The sequence below is a fragment of the Echeneis naucrates genome, chromosome 23 (genome assembly GCF_900963305.1).
Source record: "Echeneis naucrates chromosome 23, fEcheNa1.1, whole genome shotgun sequence".
Classification (NCBI taxonomy): domain Eukaryota; kingdom Metazoa; phylum Chordata; class Actinopteri; order Carangiformes; family Echeneidae; genus Echeneis; species Echeneis naucrates.
The window spans coordinates 5,195,410-5,220,196 of record NC_042533.1 but is presented as its reverse complement, the minus strand read 5'-3'; the positions used below and the strand labels follow the sequence as shown (position 1 = coordinate 5,220,196).

At 41.5% G+C, this 24,787-nt stretch overlaps 1 protein-coding gene across 2 annotated transcripts in view; it reads left to right on the top strand.

The window, feature by feature from the left end:
- snd1 (staphylococcal nuclease and tudor domain containing 1) overlaps positions 1-14,121 on the top strand; it is a 151,100-nt gene extending 136,979 nt beyond the window's left edge. For both annotated transcript variants that reach the window (XM_029494835.1, XM_029494834.1), the window contains exons 22-24: positions 240-443; positions 12,159-12,203; positions 13,972-14,121. In XM_029494835.1, coding sequence (XP_029350695.1) covers positions 240-443; positions 12,159-12,203; positions 13,972-14,037 — 315 coding nt within the window. In that variant the 3' untranslated portion in view covers positions 14,038-14,121. The remainder of the gene's footprint in view (positions 1-239; positions 444-12,158; positions 12,204-13,971) is intronic.
- Positions 14,122-24,787: the final 10,666 nt, after the last annotated feature.

Sequence of the window (24,787 nt, the reverse complement as noted above, 5' to 3'; positions counted from 1 at the left end):
TTCATGCATATGTAATGTGTTTTTTATCAGCCTCTGCATTGTCTCTTCGTGTGTATCTGTTTAGGCGTAATCTGTGATAACACATTAATTATCCTTTTCACCTTTCATGCTTTTCCGCCCTTCCCTCCTCTCCGTCTTTTCCATTATCTCGTTACCTTTCTTTCCCCCCTTCTTTCCTCTCCGTCTCTTGCCTCCTTTCTTCCTAATCCCATTGCCTATCAACCTCTATCTCTTTTCAGGAGGATGCCCGTGCGGACGTAGTGGACTGTGTGGTGCGAGACATCCAGAACAGCCAGTGCCTGTTGAATGTGGAGTACTCGGGTGCCACCTGCCCATTCGTCACGATACAGTTTGGCGACACCAAGGACGACGTTGGCCTTGGCCTGGTCAAAGAGGGCTTGGTCATGGTGGACGTCCGCAAGGAAAAGCACCTGCAGAAGATGGTGAGTAAAAAGATTGAAAAGACAGCAGTTATTTGGAGAGTGCAGTTAAAGTAATGACTTACTTGGAGTCTAAAATTTGAAGTCTAGTGTGATTACTTGGCTTATTGTGTTGTTTCCGTCGCTGTCCAAATTAATGACACTTTCTGGTCTCGCTGGGACTTGAGACCAGTCATGGGTAATTATATCAGCGAAACTTGTGGAACAGTGCAGTTTTGGCTTGAATCCACAGTCAGAAACAATACAGACGCTTGCTTGTACTGGCTTGTACTGTGGGTGAGACGTACGTTGTATTTTTAGTATTAAACGTTGGGGTCTGCTGGAGAAAGGCTGAATTTATTGAACACGTCGTACTGTCAGTTGCGGTGCATGTTAGATTTCTTTTCCAGCCCAGCTCTGACTGTTTGCTCCGATGCCATCAGACTAACAGTCCTAACGCATTACTTATTCTTCACTACCTGCTTCTTGCTTCCTTTTCGTTGCCTCCAAATGTTGTCAAAATGCAAAGTATGGCTCAATACGTGTGCTGCTGTTTGGAGTAGTCAGTGGATGACATATTTGCAGTTGCTGTTTAACTTTAACCACAGTGGCTGTGTTTAGTATTGTCATTTGCAAATGTCCCCCCATTGTGTGTTCATTGTTGTTAAAAAGTTCATATGTCACCAATGGCTGTCTGACAGTCCAATAATTACCACGTCTATGGCTGCACAGCTCTGCCCACTCACTCCCTCATGTATAGATTTTTTTTTTTTTTTTCACCCGGGGGGGGGTGTTGGTAAATGAAAAGTTTCATTACATCACTTGCCTGGAGGTTGTATAAAGTGAATACTGAGGTGCGTGAGACATTAAACCTCCCCTAACTTGTCAATTCAAAACACCACAATGTACATTTACACACCAGTACAATTTCCTGCAGATGGCAGCCATTTTGTCAAACCATGAAGCGTTGCTCATTTACTTTCCCCTCATTATGCTAATTCGCCCAGCAAAGCCACTCTGTACTTGAAAGATAAAGAAAAATGGAGGATATTTATTTCATTTGCAATTACTGCTTCTACAACTCCCTGATATTAGTCACTTCTGTTTATTTAAAAATTGACAATGCACAAAGGAATGGAGAAATGTGTCCACCGCAGTGTAATTATTTTTAAACACATCAAAATGTATATTTATACAAATTAGAAGAGGACATTTGTATGCATTTCTTCCACATAATTTATTCACTCACGTGGAGACGGGTAGTTACCAACTCATTTTGTACAGCACTGATAGAAGCACTTTCCGCCTTCTCATCAATAAACCACTGTGCATCTTTGTGAAAGTGTTTTGACCTCTGACCTTGAAAGAGTAGCCAGGGACCATAATGCAGTCTCTGGGCTTTGGACCTTATAGACAAAGACGAGTGATTAAAACCTCCCAGCCATACAACTAATGGGCTTATAGACATCACAGATTTAGGTTTTTCTGGATCAAATGGCTTCTCATTAGTATTCAGCAGCTGTGGCTCCAGTATGTTGCCCCCTTCTCGCTGGTTACAGACGAATATTTTGATTGGAGAAAACTTAACAAGCTGCAGTGTTGCCAATGTTCTTACGAGAGTGCTGAATTAAGTTCTGCAGCCTTTCCTTGTTGATTTCACCCATCGAGTCTGCTTCCAAACTCGCAGCCAACGCTAAGATCTTCCATATTTCCCACTCCGAAAAAGCAAGCCGATGTGTTATAAGGCCAATTTTCACACCTCGGAAAGGAGTAAATGAGCTTCTGGTTCTCAGAATGTGTTGGTTGAGTATTAAAGCTGAGGGATGAAAAAGTATAATATCATTTATGATTTTATTATTTATTTATTTTTTATTGTAATAATAAATGCTTCGTCTTCTAGCTTTGTTAGGTTGGCTTTATCTGCAGTCAGAGCTGTATTACTCAAGCAATTCGAATGAGTCGATTACAAAAAATTAGCAAAGCAATTTCTGTTGAATGAAAGCTTCATTTAATTAATTTTACTGACATTATACAACATGCTCTGCTTGTGTTTGACGTGGATGGACCAGCTTATATCACCTATACATGGGAAAAACATTTCTTCTCCTTATTTCTAATGCACAAATAATTGTAATAACAATAATAATAATCAAAATCATATGTTCGATTTCTTGAGTAAACAATCAAATAATTGCTAGAATACTGGGTTTAAAAGGTAATCGATAGCTGCAGTTCAACCTGCAACAACCAATATTTTCTGATTACTACCTTTCAATTTTAATTACTTCCTAAATTTTTTGGGTTTAAAGATGTCGCCTTAGACTCGTGATGTTTTATAGGCAGTTGAATGGGGGAAATAATGCTTCACTTAGTTTAACTGCAGCACATAAGCAGTCTTTTCTGCCCAGAATCAAAACTATTTTGATTATTTGTCTCTCTCTCACCTGTCTCCATTTGATCTGCACTGTGGGATTCTGCTGCTTATCCTGTTTTGAATGAAAGCATTTACATTTTAATCTCTTCATTTGCTGCAGCTTTGATTTGTCTCTGATATACAAGAGATGACCTAGAATCATTTTATTTGCAAGGTCCATTTCTGGCTGTAATATTTATCAGAGGCAGTCCAGCTGCTGCCTGTACAAAAATTGTAAACATTATCTTTTAGAGGAAATAGAAGTAAAAGTGCTCCAAGATATGACCTTTTGTTGATCATTGGATCTGTGCCCCCAAGTGCTTTCATCTTACAGAAAGTTCCCCTTGAGCTTTTGTCAGTGCAGTATCCAAGCCAGTGCACCCTGAGCTCTTTTTCTCCTCTTTTCTCTTTTCCTCATCCAGACTATCAGCCTCTTGTAGAGTGACTTTTGTCCTTCATATCTGTTCTATTTTGGCTCTATTCTTTATTCACTATCCATTCCAGAGGATTGGAACACAGTCATTGTAATCTGTAGTGCTAAGCATTGCATAACAGATGGGCTGTAATGTTCACTGGCACTTCAGCAACTATCAATAGTCAGTCATAAGTGCACTGAAGGTTAACGCCACGTCTTTGAGAATGGCATTGTCCCAGGAGAGGGAGAGCAGAGAGGGGTATTCATCCATTGGGGGGTTTATTTCTTTTTTCCCAAGCTTCTTCCAGCCTTAAACTCGTCACTCATAGATGCCCACTTTGCACACCAGATGGAGCGCATAGCTATTGTTGCAGTAACACCAAAGTATCATGGCAAAGGATCAACAGTCATTGTAGAAGGACAGAGGAAAAGATGACGGTATGCCAGCTGCTGGTATCCGAAGGGAAGTTGGGTATTAAGAGGAGGGCAGGAAGCATAGGGAGTGGGAGGTGGGTGGGAAGACAGTAGGCTAAATTACAGTGTGAGTGATTATGTGACACTGACACTGACCTGGAGTTATGGATGGCCAGTAAAGCATCAGATTTAAGTCCTATAATTTGTCCTATAGCATGAATGACCCCAATGTACAGACCAACATTAGAAAAAGAATTACAGCATTCATGTACTTCAGCTGTCAGTTTTCAGTCAAAATGCAGTCTAATATCACAGTCCGGTAAGAAATCCAACCTTCACAACAGTCTCAATGTTCAGTTTTTATTTGTAACTGTGTTAAGGGGGCATCGATCCAACTGTATTGTCTTTTTTTGGAATCCCTGATGCTGCTGAGATCGTGTTGTATAACACTGACAGGTATTCCTGTTAGTTCGTCCAGCCATCCAAATAAAAGAGGGTATGTGAAGCAACAGACAAACCTCTCTGTGTAATGCAGCACTGTTTAATAGTACCGTCATTTGCACTCTCCAACATGAACATACAAGAACGTGTTTCAACAAACACTGAGCCCTGGACTTCATGAAGGAGAATCTGTTGCTGCTCTTAGTTTTAGGTATTCCTATTAAACCGATGACTGGTTTTCTAGAATTTATTGTTTATCCATCACATGTGCTGAGTGCATGCACTTATTCCATCTACACTGATGAAAAGCTTTAATGTCACAGAATAAAATTTAATCTGCCATACATCTGGCATAGCAGGAGGCTTTGATATTTAGATTATCACTAGTGAGTGATAGCGCAGCTTTACAAACATAGGGAACATTATGTCCTTTACAATATATAAAGTAGTTACAGTACGCCAGGCATTGTTGGCCAGAGTATCATATTTCATATCCATTTAAATCCTGCTTTGCTTGTCCATCTGCTCTTCCTCTGTTTGTTTCCACTCAGACATTTTTTGTTTGAATATGGAGTCTTTCTCAAGAACTTCTGTTTTTGGAACATGAACTTGTTAGACTGAAGAGTATGAACATGTAGGTCCTTCAGGTTGTTCTTTGTTCTGTTGCGCAGTGATGCTGTCCTCACTTATTATGATCACATAATGGCACGTTTAGACTTTGTCTCTCTTGTTCTGTCCTCAGCACTGATTTCCTGCCTTCTCTGACTTCAAGCACAGAAAATGTACTAAGCTGACCTGAAATTGCCCTTAAATTGTCCTGGCACCATCCACTATCCACTGCCAGAGTGGCAGGTTGCCACTTTGGCACAGACACTCTCTAACGCACTTCTCTCTGCTCATTGTTCAGGATCTGCTTTCATCCATTTTTTGCCCTTGTTTTTACCAGTTTCCCAACATCACTCAATTTTTCCTTCTCTTCTGTTGCCTCTTATCTTTTCAGTTCTGCCCTCTTCATCACTCCTTCCTTGTTTGCTCTCTTCGGTACTCTCCATTCCTCTTGCTCCTCCGCCCTCTGCACATTACTCCATCACTTCACTGTACTTGTCATTATTACTTTTTTCTTCACTGAGAGACTCACTCACTCACATCTCCTCCCTCTTCTCCAGTGCGTTTTTCCCCAAGCCTGCACTATTCAAGTTATCCAAAATGAGCCTGAGCACTCTTTAGACCGTGTTAGGGAGGTGGCTTGTTTGGCTTTTCCGTGTGCCAATGTACACTCTGGCTTTCAGCGCTGTGTCATGATGAACAATATTCTCCAGGTATTAAGTGCCGATGCGCTCAGTTCAGACCCCATGTTGGCCTCATAATGAGCTGTGATTTAAATGCTGTTACCTGCAATTATTTGTCACTTGCGTCAGGCAATTCTGCCCTGTGCACCCACACTGTGATGAAAGTAATGCTTTGCTCTTTTTTTAAAATAATGTCATACGATAGAACTGTATTTCTGTTGGTGATATTTGAAAGAGAAACTGACAATGGCAGTGGACCTGAGAGAAAACTAGAAGTACTATTATTTTTTTTATGTCTACCTGAGTGGGTACATAAGCAGCCTGAAGCAGCTATATTTGACCAACAAACAGTGCAGACCCAGATGTGATGAGTCTGTCATGACTACTTAACTGGAAGATGTCTGTGTATTTGGAAGCACAATCTTTTGTGCTCTGCTGCTTTTCACAGTTGTTTCCTGTCAGCAGCCACCAACAACATAACTGATTCAAACTCGGGTGGGCCATCGAGCGCTAACTGTCCCACCCGGTCACCCCAGCTTACTGACAACAGTACTAGCCCCCAAAGTTCATTAGCGTTACAAGCTTATAATCTGCTGTTTGCTAATTAGAAGTCAATTACAAACATGGAAGTGTCTGTCACTCCCTTGCCAGCACAATTATTCTCAATCACCAACAGCAATTGCTGTATCGACTTTGGCCTATTCTCCAATATGTTCCCCACCAAGAGGATTTCACTGTAGTAACAGTCTTCACACACTTTGGACAAATGTTTGTGAAGACACTTAATATCTTTGTTAAAATGTCACAGTGTTGTGTGTCTGTGTGAGAGACAGAGCTGAAGGCAGACGTTGGAAAAACAGCTGCAAGGTGGCTCCCTGACAGTCAGACTACAGATGAGTCCTGGAATCTTTAATTACCCACCAGCCCCTTGAGAAATGTAGTTTTATTTCTTCCTTTATCTTACTCACTGTATTCACACTGAGGCCTTGTTGTTCCTTGTTTGAATATGGAGTGGAGGACTTTTAAGCAGCTTTCAGCAGCCTTCAAGTGTTGGCTCACAAGAAATTCAGCATTTTTTGTGTTTGTTTGTTTGTTTGGGTTTTTTTGTTCCCCCCTTCCCCATTTATTTGTGTCTTTTTTTCCCAACTGCCTGTTTGGGATTTCTTTTTTTTTTTTTTTTTGGACTGCCTGCAGTCAGAGGCCCTCTTACGGTTAATAGCAAAGCAGTTGCAATGTGCTGCGATTTTGCTAATGGGGGGACGGAAGCATAGATGAAGACAAAATGGCGTGCTGAGTTGTGTAGTCACACCGACAGCTGTATGTGGGAAATCCATACAGGAAATCATGAAAGAGGCACACGCGCACACACACGCACACACACACACACACACACACAGGATGCCTCCAGGGATGGGCTGTTCCATTTATCAAAGTACAATTGTGCTGTTTGCTACACATACACTATCGCAAGGTGGGTTATGTGATGTAGTCCTCTGCCACCATACTGTTAAGGTTGTGCTTTGGACACTGATGATGTCCCTCGTGGGACTGTTGATGTGTCTATACAGCAGGCACAGGGTAACAAAATGAGGCCTCCAGGGCAAACAATGTTTCATGTAGTAATACGGCTGCTGTTGCTTTTGGACTGTCCTTAGAAAGCCATGACAAACACAGTACATGTGTGGGCGACCCTCATGAGGAGAAACAATACAATGTGTTATATACTCCCATGACTCCAGTGAAATTAAAAGCAGGCGGTGTGGAAAGCCCCTTCACCTTGATGTAGCCATGGTGGATCCTGTTTCTATTACCTCCACCCCAAAACAAAATTTCCTCCCCGTTTCATTTATAAATGGCTTTTAGTATCCAAACAGCCGAGTGACTGACTTACAGGTCACTGCCCTCCTTGTTCAGCCCCAACGCCTGCCTGTCACAGCTCATATGCACCCCCCCCCCCCCCCCCCCCCCCCGACCTCATCCCCAAATACCACCACAGGGCATATTATAAACAATTATAAGCTTCATGGCTGTGACAGCATGACCGTTTCTCACCAATGGCTCAATGCCTAATTTACAAGTAGAGTTGGAGATAGGACCTTTTAATGGACATTTTCTGCTCCCCTGTTATTGACTGCCCTCACTCTCCTACACCCCCCCCCCCCCCCCCCCCCGCTGCCAGCACTCTGAAGGCCGTCCTGACATGTCCTAGCTGACACGCGCCACTTCTCCAACAATTCCACCCTTTGCCGATGGAATTGCAGATCCAATGCCCTGTGGGTGCACGGAGGGCAGACAGCAGGGAAGTGGAAGAAGCAATTTGTCCAAACTTACATTATTCTGAGCTTTGACCTCACAGAAGTGGAGGAATGGATAATGGGGGGAAAAAGAGCAAACTCTTTACATAGTCTATAAAATAAGTGTGTGTGTGAGGTGCATTTTTATGATACAATTGTGTTTTCGTAAGACTTGTGTTCTTTCCAGCGGTCCTGGGAGACACTGGAGAGTTTTCTATCCCAGCAGTTGTCTGTGCATGTTTATCATGTGTGTCATTAACTCTGTGTCAAGCTGGGTGGGGCAGCATGCAACAGGCTGTAGTTTACCTCAGACAGGGACAAAGGTATACATGAAGCTGTCGTAGTTTTAGGTTTATTCCAGCTTTCACAGAGGAATGGTTCAAATACGGCTTAGTATACTTTTACTCTTATAAAATGAGCCAATTCGCCACTTTTAACGCTCCATTTTCTCAAACATGCTGTAATTCCTGTGTCCCTCAGACACGCACGAAAAACTCTCAAGAGTCGTCTCTCTGGTTAGCCGTGTGGATGTGTGACAAACCGTTCCCATCAACCAGTTGTGCATAAGCCTGGAGAGAGACTACCAAACCCCTGACCTCCTCTCTGCTTGCCATGCAGTATTCATGCAGTGGTATGTTGAGTGAGAAATGTCTCTTAGGAGAACAAATCCACTGCACAGCCAAATACACTCAGATTGAAATGGTGTGAGTTACAGACATAAAAGGCTTTGTGTTGCAACAAACGCTCTGAAGAGAACCTGTCTTGTGTAGTTTTCTGCTTTGGTTTGGTAAAAAGGAGAGCGAGATGGCAGGTGAGGGGGAATGAAAGGAGATGTAATGAGGATTGAGAAAGGATGTTGGAAAAAAACTAAAGCAACACAACAACAAAGAAACGCTGGCAAACGGGAGTTAGAGGCAGTTGGTTGTTGTGTGTCTGATTGTCATTGCTATTAGTAAGCTATGAGTAAAGCTCAACATGCATGGAGGACGATCTTCTTTGTTTCCTTTCCACTCAAGTAGTTTTGTATCAGCCGACATCGCTGCAGCGGAGACCAAGAGAGCGTACCTACTGCTGAAACTTTAGTGCTCTTCATATACACGCCGTAAAAAATATAGTTTCACTTAACGTTTTTGGCTTTTTTTTTAACTCACTGTGGAATCAAAAAAGTGACAGCTCACCTACGCACCAGACGCGCACAACCTGTCAGAAGGCTGCAACGTTAGCTTTGCTCAGATGCATCACTTTCACACCATGCTTCCCAGAACACCACCTGGGCATGGCATGCTGGCCAGCAGAGGGAAATATACGGACTCTCTCTCTCTCAGGCAGACAGATTCACAGCTAGACAGACACACAGTACACTGCCAAAACACCAGACCCACACCACCTGTTGTTCATCTGACAAAAAACACACTTCCATACAGTACACCCACTAGGTCTTCCACTAAAGCCCCCGTGACCTAAGATTGATCTGATCTGTGTTGCTGTGCTATAATGAGCTGTGACCTCCACATATTAATTTTCTGTTATCAGTTTTTTACTATCTACTATCAAACTGGGGTGATCTTACTTATTATTTGAGCTATGTGCAGATTGATTCAATTATATCATTAATTATTAGATAATTCTTCATATCTGATTTATTAGAGCTGCACCCACAAGCTTCTGTAGTCGTAAACAGTCTTTTTTAAATGTGCACGGAGCATCATTTCATTTCTTGTCTCAATATAGTATGACAAATTCACTCAAATGTAAAGCGTTGGTGTGTAATTACAGCTAAATTGACTTTGTTCAACTTTCTTAGAGTAGTTTTGGGGCAGCCTGCAGATGCTCTCTCTCTCTCACAGACACACACACACAGCATCCTCTTCAGCCGGACAGCATAATCTCTGCCACTGCTCACCAAATATGGCATCTGTCTGACATATGTGAGCTCTGTCGGGTCATCCAGACAAGCACGCTGGCACCCACTGCCTTCCCTCACCCCCTCCAAACACTGAATTTTCTTTTCCTTCATGAACATTTCTGTTCTGTTACATTCTCCTTCCTTCAACTTCTCTTGTTTGACTTGTTTCCCATGAAATGAAACATTCATTTCTGTTTCCACTTCAAGCCATCCACATGTTAGTTAGGCTTCTGTTTGTGTTGTAAATGAGCCATTATGCCTCACTGCTGGAGTTGATAGAAAAGCCGGTGAAGTAGTATCCGGGACTGGTTATATGGAGCTGTTCATCATCGGTGTAGCGGTGCTCACTGATTGGTTGTTGTTTCGCACTGAGCAGTTCTCAGCACGGTGAAAGAAGAGGGCGAGCCAGGGGAGGCTCCCTCCCTCCCAGAGCACAAAACGGCTCACGGTTATAGTTCCAGTATGGCAGCCATCATCTGTGCCTATTGTGCTGTAGAGCTCTTGACTTTGCATGCAGATGCAGAGTCGATGGAATACATTTAAAGTCGAGTTTTTCCTAGTTTGTCATTTTTCTCTTAAATGTAATTTCTCCTTTGGCCATTGAATTTTACTAAAGCCATTACACGTCGTTTTAGCTCCCTCTAACTGTCCAAGTGCAGCTCTAAGAGAGAAGCACTCCCCCAAAGCCCAAATGGCATCGCTGGCCTTTTGTCTGTGAAATATCGTTGGCAGGGACTTCCATATGGTGACATCTGCCTGATGGGACAAATATGCCATATCCTAATGCCTTCCAAAAAGCCTCCCCTTTAGATGGCTTTGATGGATGGTTTGCGCAGCCGCTGCACTTCTCCAGCCACACACTCACACGTGTACTTGCTAAGACAAAGTGGCAGCACAATCCAGCGGCAGGTCTGTTATCTTGGCCGTGCCATGTGCTGCGCAGCTATCAAATCAACCTATGTGCACAACCTAGCTAAGCAATTAAACTCTCAAGGCCAATCCACACTCGACAGTTTTAACATCTGGCAGCCTTGTTCGGGTGTGTGTGCGTCTGACTGTGAAAGAGAGCTCATCTGCTTCTATAATAAGTGACAAAATGTGGTGCAGAATATAATCGCTTTTTAACTGTCGTCTTCTTTGAGGCAGTTTTCCTTTTACTGTTAGCTCAGTATTTCCCTCTAATCACAATCCAGAAAACTATACTCACCTTCAAATTCACAGCAAGCTGCTGTTCAAATCTGACAGAGCTACACTTCCACCATTTTCAGATAGCGTCTGTCTGTCTGTCTGTCTGTCTGTCTGTCTGTCTGTCTGTCTGTCTGTGTGCTTCGTCTCTGACACTGTATTGGTGGAGGACAGCTCCACTCAGAGGGTCTCCAAGATCCATATGTCCACTTCCACTGAACCTATCTGACTAAGCATGGCCCCACCCCCACCCCACCCCCACCTCACCCCCACCTCCTGTCCTATGACTCATCACTGCTTCATTCAGTGAGGCTAACTGGCTGCTGTAGCAGAAACAGTCAAATGCTCAACGCTGCACACTGACTTCCTCTCTCTATCTGACTCTTGTCTGTTCTCTCACAATGTTAGGAACAGATGCATTTATATTGAACAAATGAACTTTAAGCGTTGTGGTTATGTGAGGGAAGAGACTTTTGTGTCAGAAATCACATTCATGAGCAGAAATAAGAAAGTTTATCAGCTGAGTCTGCACCAAACCTGAAAGTTTTATTTTAACAATACAACTATAGACAGATGGACACAGAGCACTGAAAGTCTTTCAAACGTTAGTTTTTACAAACTGGTCAGAGATCAGACTGAAGCTGAAAGGATTACCAAAGTGGGTGAACTCACTTATTACCTGCTGAAGTCATTTTTCAGGTAGAAATGTTGAACACTTAATGGCATCAACTTCTCAGATTGGAAGATTTGCTGCTCTTCTTACTCTTCTTGATTAGAAACTGATTGTTCTTTTGAGTTTGAAGGGAAAGAACGAGCTTTTACGATGTAAACTTGTTTTTGTTCATTGTGTTTTATTTCCTCTGAATTGAATGTTTTATTTGTGTTTACTCCGTCTCACTCCCACCCAGAGAGCACACAGAGCTCAGCACAGGTAAATCTCCCCTCCGCCTTTAAACCAGCAGCTTCCTTAAGACTTCCAGCAAATACATTTGATTACAAAGTGCTGCTATAAAGCAGCGTTCAGCCAGCACAAAGTGATCGTCTGCCCATGGTGGGTGAAGCAATGACCCCAAACAGTGAGCTGTAATGTGATGTTGGTCGCTGCGTATGCTTCCGTCTTCTGTTTGTGTGTTCCACATCCCCTGCAGTGACACAACTGTTTCATTTCTGTGTGTTATCTTGAGCCTGTTGATCTTCAGATCACAGGAATAAGGAGAATAAGTCAGTGTCCTCTGGGGGGAAAAAAAGTGAACTTTTGAAATCCATGTAAGCAGGTGAAAGAAATGTCTCCTGGGACAGAGCAGCTGTAAAGAATGCATCCTCAAAAATGCGATGCAGGGCAGTGATGTGACATGCTAACGCCTTGTGTCTTTTTGCTCTAGGTGACAGAGTACCTGAACAGTCAAGAATCTGCCAAAAGTGCCAGGGTAAGTCTCTGCATCCCAGACAGCCGTCTTACTGTGTTTGCATCAGCTTCTCTGTTGCCTCCTCCACTTAGTAATCATAGTTTGTCTGAGAAAAATCTAATGCTGCTAAAACAGAAATACATTCCAACAGTATTTACTTTGCTACATCAGCTACCAAAGAGAGAGTGCCGTTTCTCTGTGCTGCCTGCTGCCCCCCCCCCTCTCAAGATATAACACATTACATTGGCATCACTATTGTCCCATATGGATTGATGCCCACAGCCTGTGCAGGGCCATACTGTGAAATGGGGGGTAGGGATGTGTGTGAAAATGTGCTGAGGGGATAGAAAGAGAGGAAGGTTTAAAAAAAAAAAAAAACCAGTCTGAGCTGTGACACCACACTGTCCACTGGAAACTGCTTCATCTTAGCCCACACGGCCCAGTCCACATGAGCAGAGAGCATAAAGGAAGTTTAATCCAGGTATACGCAGGAGCCAGTCATGGCTGTCATGAAGAAGTAAGTTTAAGTCTGGGGGTATTTGATATTTATTCGATTTATTCTGAAAAATTACAACCAGAGAAAATCTGTCCAGAGAAAACTGAAGGGCTTTATTATTCCAAGCGTGTAATGAGGCACACTTTTGCACAGGAAAACATGGAGCTTCATTAGGATGAAGAAATGTGTCACCCTGTGTGTCCATCACCATCTCACTGCTGTAACAAACCCCTCAACAGCAAATACTCCCAGACTAAAGCTCAATTTACTCCTGTACCACTCTAAATAATACCGTGTTGAGTTGTTGAGGAAATAATTAAGTTCCTTTTTGTATTTGAGAAATAATACTGCTGTTGGAGCCTGTTAGCAAAGTCTGGATCCCTTTTTAGTTTTTCTTCTTAGACACTGACAGCAAAGCGTTCGCTCAAATCCAAGGTGCCTTTCACAAAACCCTTAGAGCCTGCACAGTCTTGGATCCTATTTTGTTTTTACTCATGTAATTGTGGAGCATCATGGCTCAAAGTCCTAGAGGAAGCCGTCCCTCCTGCTCTGCTGTATTAGCCCGTGGTTAGCCAACAAACCCAGACGATGAGCCAGTCAGAGGTGGAACTGAGTAATCAGAGTTAGTGCCATGTTCTCAGGGTGTTGGCGAGCAGGAGGAAAAAAAGGCAGCAGAGTGAGAGACAGGAAATGACAGTAAGTAAAAATGGCTTCATTCATTCATTCATCCTAATAACTAGTGCTCATTAGCACAGGCACTAATTAGCTATGAATCACAGCATTAACAGCTGAGCGCTCATGCCTTTGAGAGCGAGAAAAGAAACATCCCACACAAACGCACAATTTCTATCCCATTTAAATAACCCATACAGCTCCAAACTACACACACACACACACTTTGCCAATAGTATTGTGATAAAGGCGACATTTAGCAGAGAAACTCATGCGACAGTTTACGAGACGATGCAGCAGCGTCAGTGTAATGGAACAGGAGAAGTAATAGACTGGGTGGTATTTGAGTCTGGGACCTCAGATTGGATGGGGACGCGCACAAGGAGTCAGATTAAATGGTGATGGCCATGATGATGATGATGATGATGATGATTAGGCGATGCAGCCTTTGCACTGATCTCTCTGTGGGGGGTTTTTGGTCTCCTTTTGCTCTTTGTCATTTAACATGTAATGTGCTAGAGAAATTATTGCCATCCCATTAAAGCAGTTTGGAATGTTGGAGCACTTCATGGTTATTTGTTTCATTGTGGCCAATAAAATCTCTCTCTGTCTTCCCATTAGCTCAACATTTGGCGCTACGGAGACTTCCGTGCAGATGATGCTGATGAGTTTGGTTACAGCCGTTAAAAAAAGATAGAAATTTAAAAAAAAAAAAAACCGACCATCCAATCAACACCATTCCAAAGACCAACATGGACGGCGAGTGACACATTGGACAGAAGATTTTTAAAAACAACGAAACGACAAGCATTGACTCACTTCCTTTCTGGCATTTCATCCCTCCGGTCCTGGTTTCTCTTCTGTGCGTTCTGTTATTTTTACCAGCTAGCCCCTGACAGAGCATGCTAGCTATGCTAAAACAATTCAACAAATACTTGCCATTCATCCTCAATTTTTTCAAAAAGGGCCACTGCCAGCTCAAGACGCCTGCACTATTGCCAATCTGTTTTGCTTTTTCTTTTGCCACGTTACCCTTTTCAGCAGACTTCCTGTGTCAAAGATAAGTATGATTCTTACATTTGTGGTTCAGCCAGTCATGTTCTTTGCTTTGTGAGGCTTGAGGGAGAACGTCGATCACTTGCAAATAAATGCTTCCCTACTGAATTTCATGTAAATGTGAGGATATGTTGAAAAGTGTAAATTGATTTATTTTAGAGAAATACTGTAGGTGGAGCCACACAGACAAAAAAAAGGATGAGTTTATTTTTGTCGTCGATGTATATCTGTGTGGTGATGACATTTGCGGATGTTTTTGTGGGGAATGTTTTGTCGTTTATTCACTGTCACACTTTTATGACCAGTACTTATGGATATCATCATATGGCATTTTATCATCAATCTTCTGTGAAGTTTACATTCTAATAATGGTTATGATCCTGTCTCTGGCATCTTCTTCTCTTCTGTCTATGTATGCCATGGCAAAAAAAAACAGTGTTTGAATTTCAAAGTAATGGATCTTTGCATTCTATTAAAATCTGCTAAATAAAAATAAGCAAAGTTAAAGCATTTTGTTTCTAGTTTTCAATTTTTTTTAATCAAAAAAATTATCTTTTTAAAAACTGATTGACAGTCATTGACTGACAGATTGAGGTCAAATCAGAATCTGAGTTTAGATGTTTGATTTTTAAAATACAGTTTGTCCCACAATATAAGAGCACTCCTTCAAAGGTGAAAGCTTTTATCTATAAAGTAAAACACGCTGGCAAAAGTATTTGACTAAAAGCTTGACAACGCCCTCCCCAAAGAGAAATTAGCAATGCAGATAACCGTTTAGAAGGCTGCCTCCGATTTGAACTTTTAGAGGTTAACATCGTCTCCAAAACGTTTAAAATTCATCATGAATTTCCGGCAGTTCTGCTTATCTGCTTCTAAACAAAAGCAGATTGTTTCAGTCATTAAGGGATGCTAGTTTATTCAAGTTGTGCAGAAGGGCAACATCTGAATTTAAATGAGGGACTTGATCCCCCCAGCCAATCTAAAGATCGGCTGATCTCCACACGAAGAATTTGACACTTAATACATTTCCATTCTTATCTAACTTCAAAGAGTGGACTCTACATGGTTCAGGTGAGCTAAAGGGGGGAACGTGGCCGATGGGCTGGATTCTTTCGTGGTCATACACCATTACATTACTCAGATCAATCTCCCGTCTATCTGAATGCTTTCCACTGTCCAACAATGTCCCCAGTCGAGGTCAACAACTCCCTGGGTTGGCAGGATACTGCTTCCCCTTCTGAGGCACCAATCAGTCTGAGAACTTCTTCAAAGCTGAACAATAGTCCTCCTCCACGGCCCCCCAGAACTCCTAACCAGCCCATTTTTGCCTCTGCAACCACGCAGGCTGCAGCACGCTCGGCCTGGTCATACCTATCAGCCGCTTCAGGAGGCCCACAAACTCCTTCAGCCGGACAGCAGCCACCACCACCAGAGGCCCTACGGCCCCAGCTGGGCCCTGCCATGTCAACAATGGAGGAGGAGAACACGGTCCACTGAGACCCCTCTGACTTAAGGTTCCGCCTGACGTTCCCAGCAGACCCTTACAATAAGTTTGGATCTGCCATGTCTGTCCAGCTTCCTCCTCTGGGAGCAGATCAAACTCACCACCAGATGATCAGGTGACAGCTCCACCCCTCTCTTCACCCGAGCGCCTAAGACATATGGTCAGCTGACACGACAAAGGTGATCATCGACCCAGGGTGTCCTGGTGACACATGCACTTTGCGTCTAGCACAAAAATCCCATAACAAATAACCACCTGGATTCAGCTTGGGGAGGCCATTCCTCCCAACCACACCCCTCCTGGAATCAGGAAGTCCCCCAGTAGAACCACGGAGGCCCGAGTCAAAGTACTTTCCAACACCCTGACTATCTCTAACCGGTACCACAACATTTAAAGTCCACCTGGAACTACTGTTGTCCCTGTGAAATCTAAATGCCAGTTATTATTTCAGTCATTGATAATAAACTTTCAGTATTCAAAGGAAGGAAAAAGAATCTAGTTTGCCTCGAGTCTCCTCCAAAGCCTCTGAAGCTGTCTGACAGGCTGAGCACCAGGAGGAAGGCAGAAATACAAAATAAAGAGATTTGTGCTGAAAGTGTGCTTTGAAGCCACAGGCAGGCAGTGTGTTGTTAGTTGTGCTATTAAACACTAAGTACAAATCAGCATCCAAACTCATTAAAATGACCTTTTCTGAAAAGATGTGAGGCCGTTTAATCTAGTTAGCCTGAAAAGCGACACCAAACAAGCTAAGGCACAAGACAACGGGAAGTGGAGTTTGATAGTTGTTTTTTCTACTACAGAGAAAAAAACAAAACAAAAAAAAAAACAACCATGCAATTTAATTTCAGTTGGACCAAAATTGAAAAACTGCACCGGGAACAAAGAATCATCTGGTCGTTTTCCCCCTTGAAATTAAAGTCTCTGAAGAAGTAACCAGAGGTTGCTATTGCAAACTACCCTGAAAGAGGCTAACCATGCTAGAAATGTACCTACTTAACATTCAAATTGTGTTTTTAAAAAAACAGCTTCAGCCTCAAAGACATGTCTTTCAATTAGACATGGCAGGAGCACTTTTACTTGACATGACTTTCTGTGTGCTTGACTGATCACACACTGTAGGCTTTGCATGATCCCTGTAAACCAAAAGCAGAAATGACTATTCATGAGCTGTGTATTGTTACAGGGACAGCTGCCATTCATTCAATATGTGTGGAGAGTTTAAAGCTGGAGGGTCTGAGAAGAAAGCCAAAGAAAGCGAAGAAGCGCTGCCAGCGTCCCTCCCCTCTAGATGTCAGTCTTAATTCCAGGCGCCACGGAGCAGTCAAGAGCCACCAAATCGAAGATGGCTCCAGTAATTTATCACCAGTGTTCATGTCCAATTACCAAAGGTTGGAATAAGAAATATGCTCTGGGAGCAATTAAGAATTCTGTCTGTCCTGTCAGCTGACTCATGGACTGGGTGAGACGACTTTGTCTTCTAGATCTATGTCCTTCCTCTGTCTTTTTTTGTCACAAACTATCCATCGTCTCTCATGCTTTCCCTCCGCCAATTTCTCTCCCGATCTGCCTCATTGCTTCTCGGAGCCGAGCCGACAAGAGAGAGAGCACCTGAACACTTAGCAAAGAAGGAAAAGGCAGAGAAAGTGATGATGTTCGAGCTGCAAGCTAAACCCTCTGGTTTAATCTCTGCTCTGATGTGAAGCTGTCATAGTGGAAACAACACCCAGCGGACGTTACATGCAGATTACAGAGAACTGTTGTCAGCAAATTGTTTGCTTAGAAACGTCGATTATTTGGGGCCTTCCACAGCATCTGGGCAGCCAAATCAAAGCTGCGTCAACAACAATTACACCATGAAATGTTGCCTTGTGAAGGATTTGTAATAGAAAGACACCCATCACAAAGGTGCTTTATTCAATCAGGCAAATGTTACCAGGACTGCCTGACAGCTGCATAGAGGAGGGAAAAAAAAAAATCAATGATTTGTTGTGATCAAAAAACAACACTAGAGGAAATTTTTTGTCATGAATCCAAAGTATGTTTCTCACTGAGGGGTTTGAGGAGAAAATGAAACTGTCGTAATAACTCAGGAAGCTGAGAAAGAGAAAACGCTTTTAAAACCATCTGAGGGTTTATGTGAATGTGGGGTGGCCACGATTTCTGTGTATATACATCACAGCTCTAAAATATCATTTTCTGTTCTTTACCCCGAATTTTAATTTTTCTTTTATGAAATGTAGCCAGACATACAGAGAATATTTGATGGATCTTTCCAAAGCAGGATTATCTTTTCACCGTTTGAATCTTTTACAAGCGCTTAAATAAAATGATGTTTGATTAACTCTTTTTTCGCAGGCTGAGATCAGGGACAAAGTCAGCTTAATTCCATTTATAATGTCAATCTGTTCTTTCTGAATAGTTAATTTATTGTTCAAGCCGTTTAATTTCATGCCTTCCCCTTCACAAAATATTGCATCGCTCCCTTGTCTCTCCTTATCTCTCAGTAACACCCGCTCACACTCTGCCCTCTGTGCTCCTACGGTGCAGCTTTGGTCCAGAATTTACCTGTTTCAGCTGCCGCAGGAACCCGGCCACGGTCACTCTGCCGACCAGCACACATGCAATCAGTTCCTCCAGGGTACAGTTATAAATTTAGAGGTGCAATCTTGTCTGCCAGGATTTTCCTGTCTGAGTGCTTTAGAAAAATCACAATTCATACTATGCCAAAGCTGTAAGTTTATGTACATAAAGAGAAAAAATTCTCAGAAGTCCTGACTGAAACACTGTACTGAGTTTACGGGCACACAGCTGGTATTATGACTTCAGGCTGATTCAGTTGTGTGTTTTACTGTGTGACGATAAAGAACAAATATAGTAGTAAAACAGAGTAACAATCACTGGAAATCTGCACAACAACTGGGTCAAACCATTAAAACAATCGGACCACCACAGAGATTTCTGAAAGAAAAAATTAAGACAAACAACGTCATAAAGGGTATGGGAACGTCTGAGTGCAGGATTAATGACTTTCACTAAGAGAATATGATTTCATTAATGTTCGCATGCTGTAGCTGCTCCAATCGAGCTAAACTCAGGTGGTGAACGAGGGAATAAATACAGCGCCGTGTGAGCAACCAGCTCTGGGATTGACAAATGTGTGACGAGAGAGCTTTTGCATCACCCCGTGGCTGAATGTGACCCCGAGTGTCAAACAGAAACACACAAACTGCACAATTTCTGCAAAACTAGCATCAATGAGAAAAATAATGCCAAGAAAAAAATCCAAGGACTAAAACATAAGTGTTAAAGTTAACAGTGCAGGAGTCGTGACAAACTTGATTTGCTGACAACTGTTTTATGAGCATCTTAAACCAGTCTGCCCTCTCAACCACAAAGGCCTTCAAAGGCATCAGTGATAACTACATAGAGATCTGACACTTTATGGATACGACCAGATGGTGTTGTAAAACGATGCAGCTTTTGGATATTTTACTGTACAACTTAACAATCTTGATGGAAAAAATAAAGCATCACTTATGCATTAGAATAAAATGCCGCTGGGTGAAACGATTCATCACAGGTCTGCGAGGATTTAGCAGGAATACGTCTCCGGATTTAATGGTCATCTTTTTATCTTAGAGACAAAGAAAAGCTCAAGTGCAGCATTAACTTGTCTTCATCCTGCCATATTGATACACAATGTGTATCAAGATACAACAATGAATTTGCTTTTGCAGAATAAAAGGAGGAGGTCAGAATCTGAATGAATGACCCCACCGCAACTTCAGGTTAAAGAGATTGAGGCCAGCAGGAGACGCAAAGTGATCTGAAAGTATTTTGAGATAATAAAATTGTGAAACAGAAAAGGCAAAGCTAAATTTCTACAAATACAAAAGTTCCTAATAGAAGCCATTAGCCTAAAAACGTTTTTGTTTTTTTTGTTTTTTTACTGAGTTTCTATAAAGTGGCAGGTACAAGTTTTTAGTTCTTTCTGTGCGTCTGTCATAGAGATGTACTATATTTGGAGCAGACTGTGTGGAGCGGATGCCTTTTTTAAACCAGAGCAGTAAAACATAATGTACCATTTTGTTGACTTGCACTACACTGAGTTCTATCAACATAACTTTTCCCCCATCAGAGATTAAATCTACCCTGAACAGCCTTTTACAGAGAATCCAGTCACTTTTTCCAAAAGTTATTCCAAAACAGCCAACGCTAACACGCAGCTGTACAGAGCAGAGGTGATTCCAACAGTTCAGCGCGTCACTGAGTACCTTCAGCTGTCTCCTGTGCTTCTATTCCCCTTCCAGCATAAGCAGCGTAGTGCATTTAGAATAAATTGCTGCATGATTCAAAGTTTGTCGACCCGCAGCGAACAATGAAGTCCAGCTGTTAAGCATGAACTACTTTCCCTCCCCCAACTGGTGAGCTCTTTGTAAACGTGTCTTCATCGTCTCATATATTCCCCCACTCTGACACTTCAGGCGGCAAAGGATTCAAAGCAGCGTGTTGCTACGCGACACATGTATCTGTCAGACTGCTTGAATTTCATGAAACCTCAGCTTGCCACGTAATTGTCACAGTCACTGAATGGAGATCAGCTCAGACATGACTCATCAAACCTCCTGTAGTGTCACTGTCATGAACAAAACATGCTGCAAATAGCCGGAATAAACAAATTATGTGTGTGAGGGAGAATTCTTCTGTCCACCTTAAGAGGGATGGGCTCGGGGCGACCGGCACTCAGACACTGAGGCGGCTGCTCCAGACTCAGCTCTGGTTTTCTGATACATATCATGCATTACCACCTTAGACAGCCAAACACAGAACTGACATTGTCTCCATCACAGTTTAAAAGCTGTACACCTGGTGAGGGCTCCAAAAATATATAAATGATATAAGATTGTATGTTCTTTTTCCCAAAAACACAAAAAGTTTTTTTTTTTTAAATCTAATTTATAAAAACTCACTAAAAGAAATATGAGGAACTTTTCTCCTTTTATCAGGACTGAGCCCACGTTTTAATGTTATTTACACTGTAGTTCAAATATTATCATACTGAACTAAATTTAAATTTCTACGTTAATTACAAAAGTGGCTCAGTCATATCATGTGATTCTCCAGTAATAATGACAGACAGCTCGTCTGTGCTGATTGTTGGGAACGTTGTGCTGCTGGTTGAAGTTAGCTAACATTATAACTGCAGAGACTGACAGGACGCATTGCTGCTTATCTCAAAACATCCGGAGCTTTAAATATGAAACGTTTTTAAATATTCATGTGAATCACATAAACTGTAAGTGAAAATCTCCTATTCACCGTCGGTCAGCTGAGTTAATTGCTTTGCTAATTGTCCAGGAACTTTATATTGGAGAACTTTGCATAAATTTACACTTTAATGATAAAAAATGATTTTCTTTAATGCTTCTAACTGCCAAGCTCACATGGTTGTTGTTAATCTTTGTCAATTAATATTTTGATTAAACTGGCTTAGATAATGTAGCTGAGAGATTCAAATTCATAATGCTCATGAGAGGTATTTGCTTTTTCAATCTCCTCAGTATTATTCCAGCAAATCTGTGAACTTTTCGATCACTGGCATTATATTTGAATGTCCTCACAGCCACCCTCAAACTTTCTGTCTGCATACAGCCACGAACCGTTAAAGCTTGTCTTATTTTTTTATCATTTGAAATATTTTCGGAATTCAGAAATGTTTTCAGGAATTCGTCTTCGCTCCTACTTATAGTTTCATTTGAGCAGCAGGCCTTTACAGCACAGCCTCCTTTGAATACACAAAGGTGGGCATGAAGAAGCGTGAAGGTTAAGCCTTTAAATAAGAGTCAAAAAATATTGTCCCACAACACCTCACTCCAAGAATTACAGGTTTGTGGAGGACACTCCCGAGAGCCACAATTCAAGTTTAATCAGGTAGGTACTGCCCAGAATATACAGAAACGTTTAATTCCTTTTGTAAGTTTTTTACTGTAATCCTGCTTCTTAACATTTCACCACCCCAGAGTATTTTTTTTTTTTAAGCTCCTATTCCAACTGCGGGTACGTTCAATTGTAGGTCTGCGATAGTGAAGAAATTATTGTTAGTGGACACAATAATGAGAATTCGATCCTGCAGTCTAATTTAATTACAGCAGTTGAGCTGTCTGCGACTAGCTTGGTGCTTCATATTCTAATATGATCACAAGACAGACCAAAGAATTGAATTTCTGCCTTGATTTTTTAAAACAAAAGGAAAAAGCTAAATCAGAGCTGGACGTTATGACGCTGACATTTGAACTGTCCTCATGTTTGTCAGCACCAAACGCTTCACTCACACCAACAACAGTACCAGATCGGGAACACATGAAGAGAAATTCAGCTGGAAGAACTAACATTTCCTATTCAACACACATCAACATCACATCTTAAATGCCAACTTAGAGATTACGTTTTTAAGAAATTTACACAATGAGCTAAACTTGGGGCGGAAAAAAAAAACAACAAAAAAAACTGTGTTTGTAATGTTTTACCACTATAAAGGTAAAAAGGAAATAATAACAAACCAAGATTAAAAAGGCCTGTTCCATGCCTGGAATAGTTCAGTGTGATTACCAATATTAATATAAATCAGGAGCTTTGGAAGAGAAACTTTCTCTGAACACAGTAAACGGCGTCATGTTATCAGAAATGTCCAGTATATTCAGCTGGAGGCCGAGCCAACGTGGGTGATGCATGGATAAAGAACCTGAGGTCGATCTGGCATGACCTTAGTGACCTGCATGAACCTTTCTCAGAGCTTAAGGGCTGCCTTTGATTCTTATCATATTGGTGCAGGTACAATACCTGGTTTCTGATTTAAACAAATAGGAAGATTAAAAGAGATCTGGCTGATTTACAGATAATGTTCTTAGATCTTAACCCTTTTTAAACACGTTTAAACAAGAACATTCTTCATTTGATGTCAAATTGGAAAATTAATCAGAAAACTAGTTGATCAAATATTAAGTAAACAAGTGAGTGTGAGCTTCAAGCTCTCAGTACAGGACAGCAGAGATGAAAAGATTGTTAAATTAACCAACAAATCGATTAACAGAAAAATAATAAACTATTCTGATATTTTGATTTTGACTCATTTATCATTTCAGTCATTTTTCAGTTCAGTTATCACGTTTTCTGGTTGACATGTCAACGGTGCTTTTCTTAAAAATATCCTTTTGAGAAAGTGGAATGTTGTTCAATAATTGGACGATCGTGGGGAAGAAACAGAACAGCACATAAGCTCCTGTGTGCACATATCTGACTGGCATTCCCAAATCATCATGACCTTATGACTGACAGAGGTGGACGAGGAGGAAGCAGAGAAAAAGATTTAAAAAGCTGTGCTGTCATTGTCATTCTCACCCACCCGGCATCTCTCTGACATGAATTTAAAGAGAAGGGGACTTCAGACTCTTCAACAAGCAATTAGGTGTTGATCCACGAAGACAAACTGATCCACTCGGACATATAGTACAGTAGTCTGTCACGCCATGAATGTGACACTGATGCACTTTTCTGCTGGTTGGTTGGACATTATATAATCCACTTATGTACTATCACCTGTCAGTGCAGAACCAATGAGACAGGTGCAGGTTTGGTTTATTGCGAATAGACTGAATGAATAACTGCAGAGAATTTGAGAAGAAGGACGGAAGGAAGCCTTATCACAAAAATAATATTCCTACTCCCGTTTGGTGCAATTTAAAGAGAAGACTTCAAGGGTGGCGAACAATAATTTGCTCACAGAGTAATCATGCATCCAATAGGGCACAGATTCCTCCGAGGCTGTAGTGTGCATGAACAGTCCTGATAACAACACAGCTTGTGCTACTTTGCAGACATCTTTCAAACACCTTTGTCTGGCTCCTTTGTCCTGTGTTTACAAGCATGTTCAGGTATGAATGCAGTATGTGCTCGTGTTTGTGTGGCTGTGTTATTTCCCAGTGGTCTTTGGGCAGCAGCCTATTTCTCTAAACGTGACTCAAGAGGAGGAGATTTTGTTTGTTTTGCGCGCGTGTTCTTTGTCCACTCTTTGTACAATCTGAGCAAGAAAGTTTCATACTTTTTTTGAACTGAACACAGGCCCTCGTATGGTTTGTCCTGATAAATGCTTTAATAGACACTTGAAACGAGAAAGTTATTGTCACTGAAGAGAATTCCTTGTTTTTCCTTCAAATTGTGTTCAGAAGACATGCTTTAACTTTGGACTAAAATAAACATAATCTTATTGATCTTGCTGTTGCTGAAGGGAACAACACTGACAGCCTGGGCTTTTCTTATGTAGACAACCGAATATACACTGATTTATACTTCAGCAAGACATGAAGTAAAATGAATTACTACTAATATATTTTGAAACTTTGCAGTGGTTTATTTTTCAGTGTTTGACTTCAGATTAGCAGTTTCAGGGCAGTTTTTAGCTTTGTGTCAATGTGTAGGGAAACGACATACAAACTGGATTCATACCTAAATGCTGTAAAAATATTTCCACAATCTGGATTCATTTTGTAAAGCAGTTTTTATGTCCATCTCAAATATCAGAGAACATAAAATATCACTACATAAGGGAGATTAAATTTAAGTTGAACAATTACAAACATGAATTCTAATGCTTGTTTTTCCACTGATGGACTTAAAAAATATGGATTCACTTAAGACCGAAAGACTGAAGACCACAGATCATCCACAATGCCTGCAAATGACAGCATCTGGTTGGATGTAAAAACTGTTTTCTTCCACTTTTCTGACATGAAGTCTAGTAAAAGATCCAAAATCACACATTTACTTTTAACTAAAGTGTAAATTCAGTAAGCTCTTAAATATGATACATTATCTACAGCT